The sequence below is a fragment of the Phalacrocorax carbo genome, chromosome 16 (genome assembly GCF_963921805.1).
Source record: "Phalacrocorax carbo chromosome 16, bPhaCar2.1, whole genome shotgun sequence".
Lineage (NCBI taxonomy): Eukaryota > Metazoa > Chordata > Aves > Suliformes > Phalacrocoracidae > Phalacrocorax > Phalacrocorax carbo.
The window spans coordinates 14308895-14327349 of NC_087528.1; the positions used below are offsets into that span (position 1 = coordinate 14308895).

An 18455-nucleotide genomic window follows, 5' to 3' on the forward strand; every position below is an offset into this window, starting at 1 on the left:
ATGGTGCTCTGGTTTCAGCACTTGTGAGATTGAATCTCACGTTTCATGCAGGTGCAGAGAGATCTGTCACTTCTGCCTGCTTTTCGTGTCTCATTAGGTATGAGGATGAAAGTAAGAAGTAAAGGTCAGGGCCCTGGGGGGCCCACAAAGGAGTGTGGCCTCGCAATGCAATGAGACAACACCCTGTAGAGGACCTTGTATCAGTTCAGAAGCTGGTGCATGGGCTGGTTGTTTGGGCCTTTTGAGCTTATGTTGCTGTGGGTGACCCCAGTACTGCAGGGCTCACTCAACCAGAACGCTGGAGCACAAAGACGAGCTGCTGTGCTGGATCAGGAGAGCCCTCAGAGTCTGGTCTGCAGGAGGCCAGGAGGGGAGAGCCAGGACGGTTCTTCCTGGCCTGGAGTTGAGGTGAGACCTCCTTGTTCCAGTGAAACAAAATATCCTTGTGCTACGCGTCCTCTGTGGAACAGGAGTAAAACATTTTAATTGTACTCTCATTCACCCACTCCTTCTGCTTCTAAAGTTTTGAGTGGTTTACTCCAGCCTCAGGGCATTGCAAGTGGTTTCCCCTCCTTACGTGCACAAACCCACGCACTCCCCCTGCCTCTCCTCTGGGCTGTTTTCTCCCACACACAATATCAAGAAATGAAGTGCCATAAAACCCTTTCTGATTCATCACAACTGTGGGGATGATCTTAGTAAGAAATGAGAGATAAGGTGCGAGAGCACTGACAGCACTTTGTTTTCCGCTGGCGAGGTGAGGTTTGCTTCCAGCAAAGCCAGCTGGAGTGTGGCGGCTTCAAGCAACCCAGAGGTTTGGACTGGGGAGTGCAGTACTGCGCTGTGAAAGGAAGCCTGTTTTCAAAGCAGGGCTGTTTGCGCTCCCTTCAACTCACAGGTCCAACCAATCTTTGCACTCTGGGGGGCCATGGACAGGCAGCAAACCTTGCTGAAAGCCTATGGAGATGCAGTGGAGCAGCAAAGGGAGGCTACGAGGTTTGTAAACTACCGCACATACGGGTGATTCCTACGTGCCATTGGCAAGAGCAAAGTGCATCCAAATAAGATGAGGTAAGACTGTGGGGCCTGTCCTACCCTACTGTGAATATCACTTCTAATTCTGCATGTTTTCAGGAATAGTTTGGGAGAAGCAGCAGGGTTTCTTCTTGTGTCATTGAGGAGGGACCTGTTCTGTTGCTGTTTTCATCCATGTCAGAGTGACCTGTGAGCCTGCACAGCTTCACGTTATTCAGGGCAGAAACTGGGTTTGGAGCTGCTCAGCATTACAGATTTATTGTTGTTAAAACCAAAGCAAACTCCAAACCTATTTATAAAGTCATGAGATAGCACCAGCAGTTGGGTGGCATGTAGCTGCTACAGGTCCTTCGGACCAGGGAAAGTTTCTGCACAGTAAGCAGACCTGGAGGTCCTCTGGCTTGCTGTGCCCTGTGCTTGTAGTTTGGCCAAAGAAATTATGGAGCATTTACCTCCTAAAATAGCACCACACGTGATACCGTGCAGAGGTACTAAATCCATTCCTGAAAGCAATATAAGCACATTCAGGAGGGATTACGCTGGACCTTAAAGGCCTGATGTTTGGCTGATGTTCTGTGTTCAGACTGGAAAGCAGCTGCTTTGACCACAGAGTGCTGCTGGATTCATGAAGGGACACAAAATTCCTTCCTCAGCTGCTACACTTCGATCACAAATATTGTCAGCATCAGGACCTGCTCAGAGCTGTGGTTGTTGACTAACAGGAGGTCCCGGAGTGCGTGGCTCTCTGAAGGCCTGACACATCATGACATTTCTCATTCTGCCAAACAGATGCATAGTGAACTTTATTACCCCAAACACCACAGGTTTCCGCTTTTCTTTGGGAGGAAATGTTTAACCACATCTGTGAAAACCCTCTTTGGTTCTGTTGGCACATACCGCTTGGGTCCTGTAACTACTTTTCCTCACACTACATAATTTCAGTTTGAACAAATGGCTTTCTATTGCCTTACTGTTTAGTAACTCACTCCCAGTTATCTCCCAGGGTTGCAGGACTTCTTTCTGTTCACAGACCTCCTGCACAGTCCAGAGGATGACAAGGAAGCAACTGATTATTCCTCCCCCTCATTGGCTAAGTAGAATAATTAACGTGGCTGATAAGGGAGGACAGAACTTGTCGGTGTTGGTCTGCCAGTGCTAAATTACACTCTCACAGGTGAGATGTTTTATCTTGTCTCCAACATCCTCTTTGGAAAATTAAGCAGGATATAAAATCTTGTCTGATACTTGTCATCGTTTTACCACAGGGTTACAAGTAGTCTTCAGATCTTCCAAGCACCAGGATCAATGGCTGCATTTGGTACTCCAAGACGAGACTCCGTCTTGGCTTCTTGGCTGTATCAAACAGGGTGTTTTCTCTCATCAAGCCTTTTCTAGTTTCTTCTAGTTGTGGAAAAAATCACACACACACACACACACCCCCATTCACTTCTATTGTGGTTCAACCCCAGCCGGCAGCTCAACCCCACGCAGCCGCTTGCTCGCTCCCCTGGTGCGATGGGGGAGCGAATCAGAAGGGTAAAAGTGAGAAAACTTGTGGGCTGAGATAAAGACAGTTTAACAGGTAAAGCAAAAGCCATGTGCACAAGCAAAGGAAAACAAGGAATTCACTCCCTCCTTCCCACTGGCAGGCAGCTGTTCAGCCATGTCCAGGGCAGCAGGGCTCTATCACATGTAACGGTGACTTGGGAAGACAAACGCCATCGCTCCCAACATCCCCCCTTCCTTCTTCTTCCCCCAGCTCTATGTGCTGAGCATGATGCCATGTGGTGTGGGACATCCCTGGGGTCAGTTGGGGTCAGTTGTCCCAGCTGTGTCCCCACCCAACTTCTTGTGCACCCCCACCCCCCTCGCTGGTGGGGTGGGGTGAGGGGCAGGAAGGGACTTGGCTCAGTGTAAGCACTGCTCAGCAGTCATGAAAACATCCCGGTGTTTTCAGCACAAATCCAAAACTAAACTAGCCCCACACTAACTACTGTGAAGAAAATTAACTCTATCACAGCCAAAAGCAGCACATTCTCATCCCTTTATTCCATACCATTTATGTCACGCTCAGCTCCCACACTATCCAATACATTCTCATTAACCACCACCCCGCTTCCCATCCTTTGACAAAACACACAGATATCATTCCCGTAGCCTGTGGACCACCCCGGTGAAATGTCTGTAAAATGTCCACAAATGTCCACAAAATGTCCCCTGACTTCATCCACTCCACGGCTTTGGGCTCCATCTGTTCTGGGGGTCACGCAGGACAGGAGAGGTGGTGCGTTGCGTGGAGTTACTGGGCACCGAAGCCAGCTGAGGTCGGGTCACTGCTGCGCTTGCACTGCTTCTTGAAAGGCTTGTCCTCCGGTGGTTCCTACAACATGCAACTCAAATCACAGGTTACAACAATGTAAGGGTATAGCCATGACAATCTCCACCCTGGTCCCTTTGGGCCAGGTTATAAGTTTTAACATTGCAGTGAACTCCTTCCCTTGCCCCTAGCCCGTACTTTCTTTGTTTCTTCTAATTGTGGAAAAAAACAGCACAGCCCCCCCCCCCCCCCCTTCACTTCTAATGATGACTAAGCTACAAAGAAATTGTAATGTTACAGTATTATCTTGGCAATTTTAGTTGCTTCCAGTAGATGGCATTCCAGCAGAGCAGTCCTGCCGAGGTCAGTTAGTTCCTGTCCCTGCTTGGGCTGCAGGAATAATCCCCATCTTATTCTGTACAGCGGAATTTTTTTTCTCTGAGCACTCAAAATAAATGGGGTTAAAACCATTCTTGTTCTTTTAATTTCCTATCCAGTAAAAGATGTTATTTCTATTTTACACATTATTATAGCATTTTTTACTTTATTTTTGCATGTGCGTAACTCAACAATTACTTTATTTTAGAAAATGCATTGAAGACAGTGAGTGTTTTGGATTGTATTCACAAATATGCTAACCACTGGGCACTGCTCTTCTATTTATAAAATCTCTGCCCTCAAGTTCTGCATCTGGGCGTTCGGTCTGGCAGAGGGGAAGCCCTAGGTACTTCGCACCAGCTCCACAGTAGCTAGCAGGCAAAGTCGAGATCAGCTACAAGAAGCAGCTGGTAATTTTAACTGATTAATTACATTTCAAATATATTTGTTAGGTTTTTAGGTACTTTCCTTTGTACAGTCTCAAAAATGCAAAAATATTGTAGACAGATAGGCTTGCATAAAAAAATCCAAGCCAAGTATGAAGGTAACAGTATTTACTGCTAATGTCAGTGTCAGTTCTGACAAAAACGTGTTACCCCACCGATTGCGCTTGGGCATAGCAAGAGTGGACATTGCGACTCCTCCACACAGATCTCCAAAAGCTGTTCTTTTAAAGACAGTGTCTTTAAAGACACTTGTCTTCAAGTCAATTCACTTATATTATTCATTATTCAACAATTTACATTAGAAAAAAAAGAATGTACCAGAAATGTGGGTCGCACATTCTATTGTTTACCTTTGCATTACAATAAATGTAAATAAGAATTTGTCTGTATTTGACCATGCGCTTGTGTATTTCAAGCCCAGCCAAGCTGACTCATAAAAGACAACCCTTAGCATTTGATTTTCCTTCTGTTTAGTTAAAACATGTGTCAATTCTTCCTCATTGACCTAGCATGGAATTTATTAGCTTACTACCCAATTCACAAAAATCTGAGTAAAATTTATCTATTTCCCTATGATCCGTCAAAGCTTCTAGTTAACCAGGTTGTGCACTTGCAAGGGAAAAAAAGATGAAAGCATTTTCCTTTGCAAGCAAAAGTGTGCTGTGGCTTGGGAAGAAGGGGAGCGGGGGAGGTGGGAAGCAGGGCATGTGTCTCAGGGATTTGGGCATCCCGGGTGTGGGGGGTGGCACCTTCCCTGAGTAATCCTGAGCCCTTTCCTGAAATAAGGAACCTAACGCAGCCCTTGGGGACGTCTGTATGCGTATATATGTGCATGGATGTGTACGTGGGCAGATAAAACAGTGCTCCCTTCCTGCCCAATGGGCCTTTCGTGGCTCTTGAAGCACGTTAGCATCCTGTTCGTTGCTCACGCAAGCACTTACCCAGGATAGGAGGCCTCCTGTGCCCTGATGGAAGCGCTGACAGCCAGCCCCTAAACTGTTCTGCCCAAGGGCTCTCTCAGCCTCTCCAGCCCCGTTACAGCTTGACCGCGTCCATCCAGAGTATTGAAAGAGTGCAAGGTTTCAGGCTTCGGCAGGCTTAGATGGCTGTTGGTTGGGATTTGGGGAATGACAGTTCCATAAAAAGTGGCCAAAGCAGTCCTTTGACTTGATTACACTAACCTGCTTATTTTCTTATTTCATATTGGCAGTCAGTATTATTTATTGCGTTTGGTACCAATATGTTCGTTCAATAGCAATGGTGGCTGGGGCTTTCTAGCTGGACTTCTCCAGAAGCTGCTGCTCCAACTCCACTTTCTGCTGTTTGCAACATTTACAAAGTTTTGCAATGAAAGCTTCTGTACTCACCATGTGGTCAAAATAATTTTCCATTTGCTGAGAAAATGAGCAGAATAGTTAAACTACAGAGGAAACTGAGAGGGGAAAGGAAGCAGCAGTCTTCTGAGTATCAAAACTGGTGTGACATACATGTGCATATCCCAGCTGCTAAAGGACCCAAGTGGAAAAAAGGAAATTTGCCAGGGAAATATTTTTTTGAGGGGGAAAAAATGCTGTGGCCTGTGTATATATCACAAAAACCACATCTTTGAGTGATTCACAGCTGCCTTTCATGCGGAGAGCAAGGGCAAAGGCATTGCCACCGCTTGGTCCTTGCTCCCAGTGAAGCCACATCTGGGGTGCTGCATCCAGTTCTGGGCTCCCCAGTTCCAGAAGGACAGGCAACTGCTGGAGCAAGGCCAGCGCAGAGCTGCCAAGGGGATCAGGGGCTGGAGCATCTCCCTGTGAGGAAAGGCTGAGAGACCTGGGCTTGTTCAGCCTGGAGAAGAGAAGCCTGAGGGGGGTCTCATCAATGCTTATAAATATCTGAAGGGCGGGTGTCAGGGGGATGGGGCCGGACTCTTTCCAGCGGTGCCCAACGCCAGGCCAAGGGGCCACGGGCACAAGCTGGAACACGGGAAGCTCCCCCTGAACATGAGGACAAACCCCTTCCCTGTGCGGGTGCCAGAGCAGGGGCACAGGCTGCCCAGAGAGGCTGTGGGGTCCCTTCCCTGGAGACATTCACCCCCCGCCTGGACACGTTCCTGTGCCCCTGCTCTGGGGGTGCCTGCTCCAGCAGGGGTGGGACGGGGTGAGCTCCAGAGGGCCCTTCCAACCCCTGCCGTTCTGGGATTCTGTGATTCCTAGGGTAAGGGTCCCGACTGGCTTTGCTGCAGCTCCGTCCGCAGTACGCTGCAGGTCAGACTCTGCGCTGGGCTTGATTTAACTACACCTGGAAACGCTGTCCATGCAGATCATGGCAGCAGCTTACAGGCAGTGATCTGTGCGTACAGCTGTACCCCTGCTCTCCTGAGCACGGCCCTGGGGCAGACCTGCACTGGAAGAACCAGTGATGCAGCTCCCCGTCTGCCGTGTTCCCACCCATCCCAGCTGGCTGCCAAGGGAGCAGCGGCTGGGAACAGCAGAAAGAGATGGGAAGAGATGGGGAGTGCAGGGAGGTGCAGGCACCTTCCTCACAGGGTGAGAACCTGTTTCAGAGAACACTGAGGGTCAGACTGTGTGTGTGTGACAGACGTAACTCTGATGTGTGTGCAAGGCCTCCATCACCCTCACATTGATGTTTCCCTTCAACAGAAACGACCTGGGAGCGGCCAAGCAGCGTGCCTGGGACTCCAAAGAGCCCTGTGTCACAGAAGAGTTCTGCAGGTACTGTTTGATGCTGTGCCTGAACACTGCGTTGAGTGAATCTGCTTCTCTACCACTCAGCCGAGCAAAGGAAAATGCTGTGATTACATGGGAGGTGTATTTAATGTACATGTGAGTGTAGCACAGTGGACATGGTGAGGCTTCCCTGGCCGGTTGGTTATCTGAAGTGCCTGCTCAGGGCTGAGATGGCTCCTTCCTCAGAGCACAGAGGCAGATGGTGGCCCAGCACGTCAGGGAAGGACGGGCTGCCTTTCCCAGTCCTGCTTTCTGCGGGGGCAGGGGACGCAAAAAGCTTCAGAGGGATGTGGGCTGGCTACAGCTTTTCCACGCAGAGCACATGTGCACAATGAAGCATTTTAGCAAGTGGTAGCTACAGGGTTGACTGCTTCACCTCTGTCCTGACTTGAAGGTGCAGGGAATCAAGTAACAGAGAATCAGCTGCATAACTGTCCTGAAAAGCTTCGGGTACTGCAGAAAGACAAAGCAAAAATTACTCTAGAATAAAAAGTGTTACATATAAAGGCCATTGCTGCCAGCTGACTGTAAATAATGCAGTCTAGAGGATGTTTTTCACAGAATTTTTTCGAACTGATGCCCCTCTATCGGCAGAGCTGAGTGGGAAGTATGCATGAAGAGTGCACATTTTGTTGTGACCATAGGATTTGTGATGTAGTTGTGTATCTTGTTTTAACCCTACTTTGACCATTATTCTTTGCTCAGAATATTTAAAAAATAAAGCACTCTACAACTGTATACATGAACCACAAACATCTTACAAGGCTTGCTTTCTTGACATGAAAAGCCCATCTCCATTAAACCTGTGCTTTTTACATGCCCTACTTCTTCAAGCACATCATTTTCCCCAAACAGTGCTAGGGGAACTGTTTTGAGTTTGGGGGTCTCTTTTTGTTAGCTCTTTCTAGCTCAGTAACTCCTGTCGTAACTTCTGATAAGAGCCTGCTGCAGGATCCTGAGCTGCAGCGGGCCCATGGGCTGAGCTTCTGTAGGGTCTGGTCCCAGGGTGTTTCTGGGTTGGAGCTAGCACATCACGTTGCCAGCCTGTTGGGATGGGGAAAGCACCCGTAGCTTCTTAGGCTGGAGGCAGTGAACACTGGTGACTCAAAAAAGGCACCGTGATTTGTGTCTGTGTATTTAATTACATTATTAGTTTTTAAAATGTGCAATTATTAATTTGCTACTGGCAGCAAGCCTGCTAACTCCCCGTCTGTTCTTACAGTGAATGGCTACCATGTCTCTGGGACCCCAGTACACCAGCTCGACTCTGGTCACATGAGCCTCCGAAAAGCCAGTGGGGACCCCCAGGTAAGTTATGGGGAAAAAGCCAGACAGCAGTACCCACGAATAAATGGGTCTCAACGGAAGCAGTTTAGGCATCTGCCCAGAGCAGGAGATCAAGAGGCCTTTTCTTTTAGAAACTGTCAGATCAGACAGATTTGTTGCATCTAGAATAGTTAGTCTTTGTGTCCAGCTGGTAAAACAGTGTAAAATGCCAAAATACTTTGGATTTTTTTGCCCTATCGCTCCTTTCTGAAAAATCCACCAGGCCACTTCAGTCCCTATTAACAAGCCTACAAATTTTCCTGCCACTCCAGCCTGAAGCCTGGGCCTGTCTCCAGCACAGTCCTCTCTCTAGACTTGCACATCTGCCCATGTCTGTATCTCATTGTATTTTCTTGCAGTTCCAGCCTTCCCTCCCAAAGACAGTATTCACAAAGAATTTGTCCAAAGCTTTTTTCTCAATTACTTCATCCATTCCTGCATGTCTTTTCACAGGCCCTCCTCTGTGCCTTCCATAGCCCGTGCCTCACCCATCTCATCATCCCCGGGGTAGGGTTCAAGACACTGACTCATGGACAGCCATTCTCCCCCGCCTGTTTACCCATATTTTCAATAAATATCCCGGCACTTCTTGTTGCACCCCTTCATGTCCCTGGGAGCCTTCCCTGCTGCGCTGCAGATGCAGCACAGGGCCTCTTCCAGCTCCCCCATGAACCTCTTCGCTGCCTGCCAAAACAGCGACAGTTGGATGGCGGGTGGGTTGCACTCCCGTCGGGTTGTGCTTCCCTGCCAGCCGGCGTTTTTCCCCTGGCGGTACCAGACCCGAGTTCTCTGTTTCACTTCTCTATTAACTGGTAGGTTCTTCTGCAGTGCAACTACTTAATTACTCAGTGGAATGCATGTTTGGTTCGTGTGCTGCTCCTGCGCTGACCTGGGTTGCCTGTCGCTCTCAGCATCCCTCTGATGTCCCCTATTTCTTGATCTAAATTTTGTGCTGTCCGCCAACTGCCCCTCCTTGCCTCAGCCCACTTTCTCTCCCACTGCCTCCTAGGTAGTAGCCCTCAGCCTTGCCCCCATGTGTGCTGTTTCAGCTACGTCAGCATTTCTGGTGTTGCTTGCCCACCAGTGGGTCCCTGGCATCTCCCGTGACACAGTCCAGTGCTCTGGACTCCCTGTTCCTTCCACATCTACATCAAACGTCTTGCACTGAACTGTCCTGTGCTGCTGCTTCTCCGAGCCGTTTGCACAGGCTGGAGGCAGAGCATGTAGGCACCCAAACTAGGTCACAAGCGTTTTAGGAGCTGATGCAGTGCGTTGCCAGACTCCCTGTCCACACAACTGCTGCAAGTCCTTCACAGAACCCGAATAAACTTGCAGGCTGTGACTTCCTTTGAAAAACCCTACACTAATCCTTGTGCAACAAATTTAATTTCTCAAGGTACCTGATTCACAGTGTTCTTGCCGTTGGCTTGGCACACAGGTCAGATTAACTGACTGCCCCAGAACTTCCTCTGTACAACATTTGCCACTTTCCATTTTTACGGTGCCGAGTCTGACTCAAGCTTTTAGCTGCCTTTTTGGTCGATCTCACACCTGAGATGCATGGGGGGGTCCACGGCCAGACACTGGTTTGCTCAGCTGACTCAACCATCAGGCTGACAAAAATCCCTTTCATGGCTTTTCTCATTCACTTCCACAGCCTCTGTGATACTTTCTTTCCATCGCTTCTTTATTACAGGGTTTTCCAAATTGAAGTCCTGGCTCCATTCCTGCTTTGAACCTGTAACTACTTTTTGAATCTAAAACTACCTGCTGGTGCCATTAATTCTAAAAGCAGCTTGTGTCCACGCCCGCTTGGGAGCTTGCTCTTCCCAGGAGCTGTGGCTGCTTTTGCAGAAGCGTCCTTAGGAAGGAAAATACCTGAAAATAAGCTGTTGGTTGCAAGGAGCTGTTCTCCACACCCTCAAGCTCTGGTACACTTTGGCCGGTCCCTGTCCTACCTGCCTGTCTCGGGCCATCCCAAGCTGCTTTGCCCTGACTGCCAGGCTGGCTCCTGCTGCAGAGCAGCTTGCAGGCGTTCTCCAGGAGGCTTTCTTAGACCTGGGCAGCTGCCACGGTGCAAACAAACGCTGGCAGGGTCCCTCAGGCAAACTCAGCCACGTTTCTTGGAAAGAGGTCAAGGGGGAAAAGCCACAACTGAGAACAACGTGGGGCTGTACTGTGCTGGGCACGGGGCCAGGCCTCGGCCACGGCTTCCTAGAAAGCAGCTACCCGCCGCGGGCCCGGCTTGCCACGGGCGCCCCGGGGGGGGCCGCCGCTGCCCGGCCGGCGCCTGCGGGCCCTGGGCGCGCCGCCGCTCCTGCCGCGGCCCCAGCGGACGCGGGGCGGCTCCTGCGGGCGCTGCGCGGCCGGGCCGTGCCCCCCTCGCCCCGCGCGGCGGCTGGGGCGCGGTGCCGGGGCTGGGGGACGCGGGGCTGCGGACCCCGCACAGCCCAGCGCTCGGCGCCCCGCACCTCGCGGCGGCGGCGAGAGGCGGAGCGCGGGGCCGGAACCGCCCCGGGGCTCGGCCGCAGGCGGCGCGGCCGGGCCCGCCTCGCCCGGCTCGGAGCAGGCGCTGCAGCGGGCCCTGAGCCCGGCCCGGCCCGGCCCGGCCCGCCATTGGCCGCGGGGCTGGCGGCGGCGGCGGGGGGGGCGGCCCTGACGGGCGGCGGCGCCGCCTCCTGCTCCCGCGCCGAGCCGGGCTGAGGCGTTCCGTGCTGAGGCGCGCCGAGCCGGGCCGAGCCGAGCCGGGCCGGGCCGAGCCGGGCCGGGCCGAGCCGAGCCGAGCCGAGCCGGGCCGGGCCGAGCCGGGCCGAGCCGAGGCGTGCCGAGCCGGGCCGGGCCGGGCTGAGGCGCGCCGAGCCGGGCCGAGCCGAGCCGGGCCGAGCCGAGCCGGGCCGGGCCGAGCCGAGCCGAGCCGGGCCGAGCCGAGGCGTGCCGAGCCGAGCCGAGGCGTGCCGAGCCGGGCCGGGCCGGGCCGAGCCGAGCCGGGCCGAGCCGAGGCGTGCCGAGCCGAGCCGAGGCGTGCCGGGCCGAGCCGAGCCGGGCCGAGCCGAGCCGGGCCGGGCCGAGCCGGGCCGAGCCGAGCCGGGCCGGGCCGGGCCGAGCCGAGCCGAGCCGTGCCGTGCCGTGCCGAGCCGAGCCGTGCCGAGCCGAGCCGAGCCGAGCCGAGCCGTGCCGTGCCGTGCCGAGCCGAGCCGAGCGGTGCCGTGCCGAGCCGAGCCGAGCCGAGCCGAGCCGAGCCGAGGCGAGCCGAGCCGTGGCGAGCCGAGCCGTGCCGAGCCGAGCGGTGCCGAGCCGAGCCGTGCCGAGCCGAGCCGTGCCGAGCCGAGCCGAGCCGAGCCGAGCCGAGCCGAGCCGTGCCGAGCCGAGCCGAGCCGGGCCGAGCCGAGCCGAGCCGAGCCGAGCCGAGCCGAGCCGAGCCGAGCCGCGGGGCCATGGGGTCCGCCTAGCGCCCGGCCGCGCGGCCCGCCCCCGCCATGCTGGGCTCCGAGAGCGGCCGTGACGATGCGCCCCGTTTGTCTCCACAGACCCCGGGGTCCCCGGCGGCGCCGCGGCGGCAAGGCAAGGAGAGCAGCCTGACGGTGAGTCCGGCGGGGGCGGCGGGGGGGGGCTCCGGGCTGGGCACCCCGGGCCGGGGGCCGGCGGCTCTGCTGGCGGGGCCGGGCGCAGCCCCAGGCAGGGCACGCGCGTGCTCCGGGGGTGCTGCCTGCGAGCCGGGGCTCCGGGGGAGACCTCGGGTGGGAACCGCCCCCCACAGCTCCGCGTTTGGAGGAGCAGGGGGAGGTTGGGCGCGTACAGACTGAGGCGCCGGTCACCCCCCGGCCAGGGCAGAGTCTAAGTGGTTTTTTCTCAAAGAGGTGTCAGAAGATATTTCTCTGTGCTGGAGCGTCCAAGTGAAGATCTCTGCTGGGAACGATAGGCAAAGGTTTCAGGTTTCGGTGTGAAGTTAATCTTATATTTGCTTTTAATATTAGTGATTAAATAGAGCTGACTCAATCATGATGCTCTCGGTATCATGTTTACAGACATTAATATCTTTTGTATGGCTGGTGACCTCATCTGGGACACAGTTTGCACTTTGGGACTCTTCGGGGCGGGACAGATGTTTAAAAACAGGAAGGAAACCAAAATAGATTAATGGAAGTGGTTGGGAATAGAAAGGTTTATTGAAATAACGGAGAAAATAAGTAAACAGATAAATGAATTGCAGTGATAAAGGAGAGGCAATAAGCACGCTTACAGCTGCAGGCACCGGGAGCGTATAAAGTCCACAAGAACAAAAGGAATAATTTAACGTTATGCATCACTGTTAACTGTTTCTGTGGGGAGGAGGTGGTTGTCTACATCATCACGTGCGGCCTGTCGGTGGGCACGGTTCCCTGGTTCTGGTGGTGGGGGCGAGGGTTCGAAAGGAGCACGTACAGGTGTCTCCGACTGCAGCGCAGGTCAGTTGATTCCACGGAGGTACAGTTTTCTCGGGGAAAAAAAAAGCAATTTATCAAAATCAGTCATTATGAATGAAAAAAATGTGTTGTTATTGTTAATTAGTGTATTGAGAGAGTGACATGTCATGGAGTAAGTGTAACTGTGTTGGTTGGGGCAGATCTGCAGTGTCCCGGGGCATCAGCTGCAGGGCCGCCACGGCTGGGGCGGGAAACGCGTCTGAGCCCCCCAACGCAGCCCCCTGCCCACCCGGGCCAGGGAGCCACAGGTGAACGTCGTGCCCAGAGGGACTAGGCGCGTTCCCAGCAGGCTGCACTGGGCTGCGGGGCGCAGCACAAGAGCGGCAGCGCTGGTGTTTCTGAGGTGCTCGCTGCTGACAGGGGTGAGGGCCCAGCCGCTTGCTGAGCGTGGTTTTCGCTGTCACGTTTGCTGGCCCATGTGCCATCTGGTAGCATCTGCAAAGCGCTGAGTGTTGTGTGTTATGTCAGGGTCACTGGGCGTGCGTTTCTGAAAGTCCGAAGCTTTCAAGTACAGTGCATCAGACAGACAAAAACAAGCTAATTTTAAGAGCTGTTTGCTCCAAGCCATTGCCTGCATCGGGAAGGATTGTGAAAAACAACATTCTCATACGGAGCATAACTGTAAAGCAATGTAAATTTTCCCCCATCTCCGAGGAGGTCATACTTATTCAGCGCCACTCAAGCTGACGCTGGGATGCTGTGGTTAACAGCTGCAGGGCACATCCTGAGCTTGCTGTCAGATGGTTCTGCTTTGTCCGTAGCAGTGCTCAGGCTGAACCTCTTCTTGCAGAGGGGAATTTTGTGATTGACTTCGGGGCGCTCAGTCCAGCAAACCTCCCCCCGGACTGAAATCCTGTGATACCCAAACTGTGGCAACCTGACAGGTGATGTCCAGCGCGACCAGTGGCTGCAGCCTGGCTGTCTCTGTCTCACCGCTTTCAGCGGAGGGGTGGGGGAACAAAGTTCCCATCTTCCTAGGAACACATCTGCCTCCTCTACATCCCAGTAGCCATTCAGGAGCACAGCTTCTGGAAATCCTGACGTCAGGTGGGAGCTGGAGTATTTCTCATCTATATATACGCCCAACAGGAAGAAGAGGGCGGTGTTTTCTCTTCGGTAAATTAATGTTACCAACACTCTGTTGTCTGTTTTCTTTGGAAGGGAAACCCCTGCTGGGTTCTGTCAGAGGCTGCTATGAACCTGCTGCTCGCGTAAGTTGCTGATGCTCATGTAGGAAGCAGCAGTGCAGGTCTGCGGTCTGCTTTGATTTTGCAGTGAGTCATTAGTTTTAGGCTGGGTGGTTTGCTGTCTGTTTCCTGAAGAGCTGTCTCTCTGGCCGTGAGTTCCTGTGGAACTCCTTTACCACAGGTGAGGGAGAGTTAAATGGAGAAGGTACAGGGGCATATCGACTCGGAACACAGCTATATCTCACTTGAAGAGCAAGAAATCTGATAGTATGGTATTTATGAGTGTGGGTTTCCTTCTGAAGAATGCTCTAGTGACTTGTCAAGATACCACATGACTTGGAAAATGCTATGGTTTGTATTGCGTATGTTGGACGCACGAACAAGCACGTGCTGCGGACGGGAAGAGGGGCAGCCTTCGTGCTGTAACGTGGTATTTTCTGCTGCTGTGCTCTGTGTCTGACGCAATGTGGTGAGCACAGTACAAGGCTGCGCATTCAGCACTGCTCTCCTGCCTGCCCTGGGGCTGACTGCATGGCGGACACCGACAGAAGTCCCCTGCTTTGGCAGGCACCGACCGAATCATCTCTGGACCTCTCTACAGGTAGACTGCAGACTCTACAGGTAGACCGCAGGACTTCAGTTGTCTGTTCTCCCCTTCTGTCAGACTATAGCTGCAGCATCACCCTGCCAGTGCTAAAACCACGTGCAAACTCATGATGCTGAAGCTACCTAGGCACCGTTTAGGCATTTTTGCACTTCCCTGTCTGGGTAGAGTTAAAACTGCCTGAGGTTTTGTCTGTGCCTAGGCTCTTCTGAGATCTCCTCCAGCCTTGGCATTTGACTGACTTGCCCAAAAGGTCTCACTTGGCAGGTGAACTCATCAGTCTAGTGGAGTTGGCCATTGCACTTTTTGGGTCTCAGCTGGAATTGTAAAGCAGATGCTGAAGTTAGGTGGTCTGACACAGCTGTGCTGTGTTCAAGGTGCTGTGAATGTGCAGAAAGTGGAAAAAATAATCTGCATTTTTTAAGTTGAAGAAATGAGCAAGGATGTTGCCCCACTTGAATCACTTCAGCACGGCACAGTAAGCTCACCCACTGTCTGCTCATTTACTTATATAGTGTCTTATGTAATAAACATGTAGTTGATTATCTAAGCCTTGATCTAATTATTCTTGTTTTATTCATGTTGCTTGGCAATGCCTCACTTACTGGTGAGTGCTGGTACCAACTTCAAAGCCTCCAGAGGACTTTGAAATCCATGAAATGAACGTGCATGTCCAACCTCACCAAGCGTCTTGCTCTGGTGCACGCTGCCGTTGTGCAAATCCTCTGCACTCACCTGCCTCCCTGGGACTCCTCTGCCATCCTTTTGCATCTCAGACGTAATCGAGAGTCACCTACAGCGTAAACAGCTCATTTTGTCATCACTGCTGATGTACCACTGCGATGTACTCATGCAATATTAGTCAGAGTATTTAGCTGCTCAGAGTGTAACAGCTTTTGCTCATGATCATTATACAGGCAAAGGTATTTTAATCTGTTTATTGAGTTTGGTGCACAGCAGGCTTGTCAAGAGAAATGCATCAATATTTGCTGCTTGTCTGATTTTCTTCTCTCCCTCTCCCCCGAGCTTTGTTGTCACCGTGGTTTTCACAGCGTGTCTCTCAGACTGCATACCTTCTCCTAGCCTCGGCGATCCATGGCTCCCTCACGCAGGCTTTATGGTGCCTCACGCTTGTGTCCAGCAGCAGCTGGAAGGACAGGCTGTTCTCCTCCGGCATTGTTTAGCTTATGCTTGGAGGAGCACACCTTGCTGGTGTCTTGTCATTAGCGTTGCTTTCTTGGAGGCTGACAACAGCCATTATTTCTATTGGTGAAGAGGCTGGGTGAGGACTTAATGTCATGGTGAGGCTGATTATCCCCTTGGCTGTCCCAGTGGAGCCTGTGCGAGTGCAAAGCAGGTCATAACGCCTTGTTTTCTCTTAAAGTGCTGTGGCTCCCATCATTAGCTGTGATATGTATTTTAATTTGTTTTGTTTCTTACTGGCAGTTACAGCTGTAATAGTCAGCTTCTGCATGCTCTTGTTGGGGCCTTGCTGGCTAGTCAGCGTTGTGCAAGGAGATGAGCGCTGCGGTGGTCTATCCTGTGCTTGAATTTGGGCCTCGCACACGGCCTGACCGGCTGCCAGGGATGCAGTTAGTGGGAGCGGTGGTCCCTCGCGCGGGGAGGGGGCCATCGCTGCCTGTGGGACCGATAGAGCTATTTAGTGCTGTTAAACATCACAATGTCATTGCGAGATGCTTTGGCTGTCTTCAGCATCAGTCAAAAAGCTCGTCAGTGGGACTAAGCTGGTGAATCAGAGAGCTTTTTTTTCTTTTTTTCTTTTTTTTTTTTTTTTTTTGCTATCTTTGATTTTAGAAACAAGAAAAGGGGCATTTCAGGGAGAGGGTTGTGGGGGGAGCAGGATGTGGTCACTCCACTACTGGCATGCAGCCATGTCCTGCTCAGTGCCAGCCCAGTGTTACCCTCCCTGCTGGGAAACCTGAAAGGTTTTAGAAATGTTTGGAAATACAGATCTGAGAGCTCTTCTTTAAGTATAAGAAATCTGTGGTGATGAAAGGAGAGGAAGAGTCACAGGATTTCCTATGCAGTCATGTATAATTTTTAGTAATATTTCTGGAGTTTTGAAAATTTTTATGCCCCCTCTACAATTTTTTGAAGAAAACTGTAAGTTCTGTTAAGTTCTGTTTACCACACAAGTAATAGGTTTTTTTTTTAAGATTGCAAAAGTTTCTGCATTTTAGTTTTTTAATTCTGACACCAATTTCCTTTTAAACGTGATACTAGACCCCAGTGGCCTCATGCCTTTTTCCAGACAATTCAGCATCGTCTCTAGACAACTAAGTATGAGCTTCTGAGAAGTGAAGAATGTTTGATTTATACATAAAACTTTGAGTGTGATGGTACTCTTTGAGAAACACATGAACTGACCCTACGCTCATCACCTGTTGACGTGTGTATCAGTGTTTCTGCTGTATGCGTGGACGTGGCATGGTGGGTCCATCACACTGGGACGCCTTCACCCATCCGAGCGTGGGCGTTTCCAGTGGCTCCAGGAGTACGTCTTCAGGACCTTAGTGATGTAACAGAGAGTCTTAAAGCTAATAAGCAGCTTCCAACTGACAAAGGCTTAGTTTTTATGAAACAGGTGCCGCTTTTAGCAGGGAATACAAATTTCCCTTGCAGTTTCCCTTTGCAGATTTTTGAGCTGCAGGAGCAACTTGTGTGCCACAGCATGCGCTCCCTGTTGCTCGTCAGCTCCATGTCTGGGTGCATAGCGCGATGACGCTCCGTCTTCTGGTGAAAGCTGGAAAATGCCTATTTCCCCCACTTCTCATTATCCAGTGTGACAGTATTGTGCCTTGAAAACACTGCTGTCTTCATGGGAAGCATTTGGTCTTTTCTCAGTTGAAATAAGTTGTCTTGGGCAATGCAAAACCCTACTCCTAGACATCCTCTGCAAGACCACCAGTAAAAGGATGGGTAGAAACCCAGAACAGCTTCTCCTTTCACCACTGCAGTGTTGGTGCTCCTGATGTGGAGATGTGATCGTTTCCAGTGTCCCTAAGACTTCCATGCAGTCTCTTTACCTCTTCTACCTTCTGCTGCTAGCTATTTTTAACTGGAGCTAATTCCCGAGTTCCTGTAGCTTGGCAGTCTGCTCTCAAGAGGCGGCACCCTGTGCTGGATGCCCACGAGGTATGCTGTGTAAGCGCACGCAGCAGCCGTGCACTGGGCAGTGTTTTGTGTGGGCTGCCAGGCTGGAGATGCTGGAGGTGCTGGAAGATCTGCAGGGGCTGGAACGGCTGGCGTCCAAGCGACCTGTGGCTGTCACCCAAGTTTTCATTCAGTGAGTGTTGAAATGCAGCTTCAAAGCCAGAAATCCTCAAAGCCAAAACTGTTTAACCTTGTCTTGGCACCCCGTACCTTCACCTGGTTACCTGTAACATTGTCATTGCTGACAATTTGTTGCTCCCCCTGTCTCCCCTGCTCAGGGAGGGTGAGCTGCGGCGTCACTCGCTCAGGGGAAGCAGTCAGCCTGCTGCGATACGTGGCAGGGCGATCGTGCATGTGTTCTGCAGCCATTTCAATTTTTTAAGGCAAAACTACAATCTATTGTGTTATTTGAGAAATAGCGTGTGGCTGTGACAGCTCAGAGGTGTGCCCAGGTGCCAGCGAAGCCCGTGATCAGCAGCGGCGTGGGATTTGGTGATGTGTGAAGCGAAGTGGAGCCTCTTCTCCCTCTGCCCTTGTGCGCCGGTCCAGTGCTGGTTCGGGTCGGTGCTTGCTGGATGCTGCCTGAAAGTAGCAAGTTGGCTTAAGGTTTCTAGCCGGTATTTTTAAGACGTTTAGATGGATCAGTTGTGAAGCTTCCTGGTGGGGTGAGAGGGGACTCCTAATGGGGGGCTGAGCCAGTGTACACTGGCAGCCCCTTGCACCAGAGCTTTGCAGTGCCGGCGAGCAGCTCTGCACGCCGCTGCTGTGCTGGCTGCACCCAGAGGAG

General features: G+C 52.0%; 1 protein-coding gene across 2 annotated transcripts in view; it reads left to right on the forward strand.

The window, feature by feature from the left end:
• Positions 1-18455, forward strand: part of GAS7 (growth arrest specific 7) — a 110337-nt gene that overhangs the window by 56452 nt on the left and 35430 nt on the right. For both annotated transcript variants that reach the window (XM_064467498.1, XM_064467499.1), the window contains exons 3-5: positions 6828-6899; positions 8137-8222; positions 11768-11821. In XM_064467498.1, the coding sequence (XP_064323568.1) occupies positions 6828-6899; positions 8137-8222; positions 11768-11821 (212 nt within the window). The remainder of the gene's footprint in view (positions 1-6827; positions 6900-8136; positions 8223-11767; positions 11822-18455) is intronic.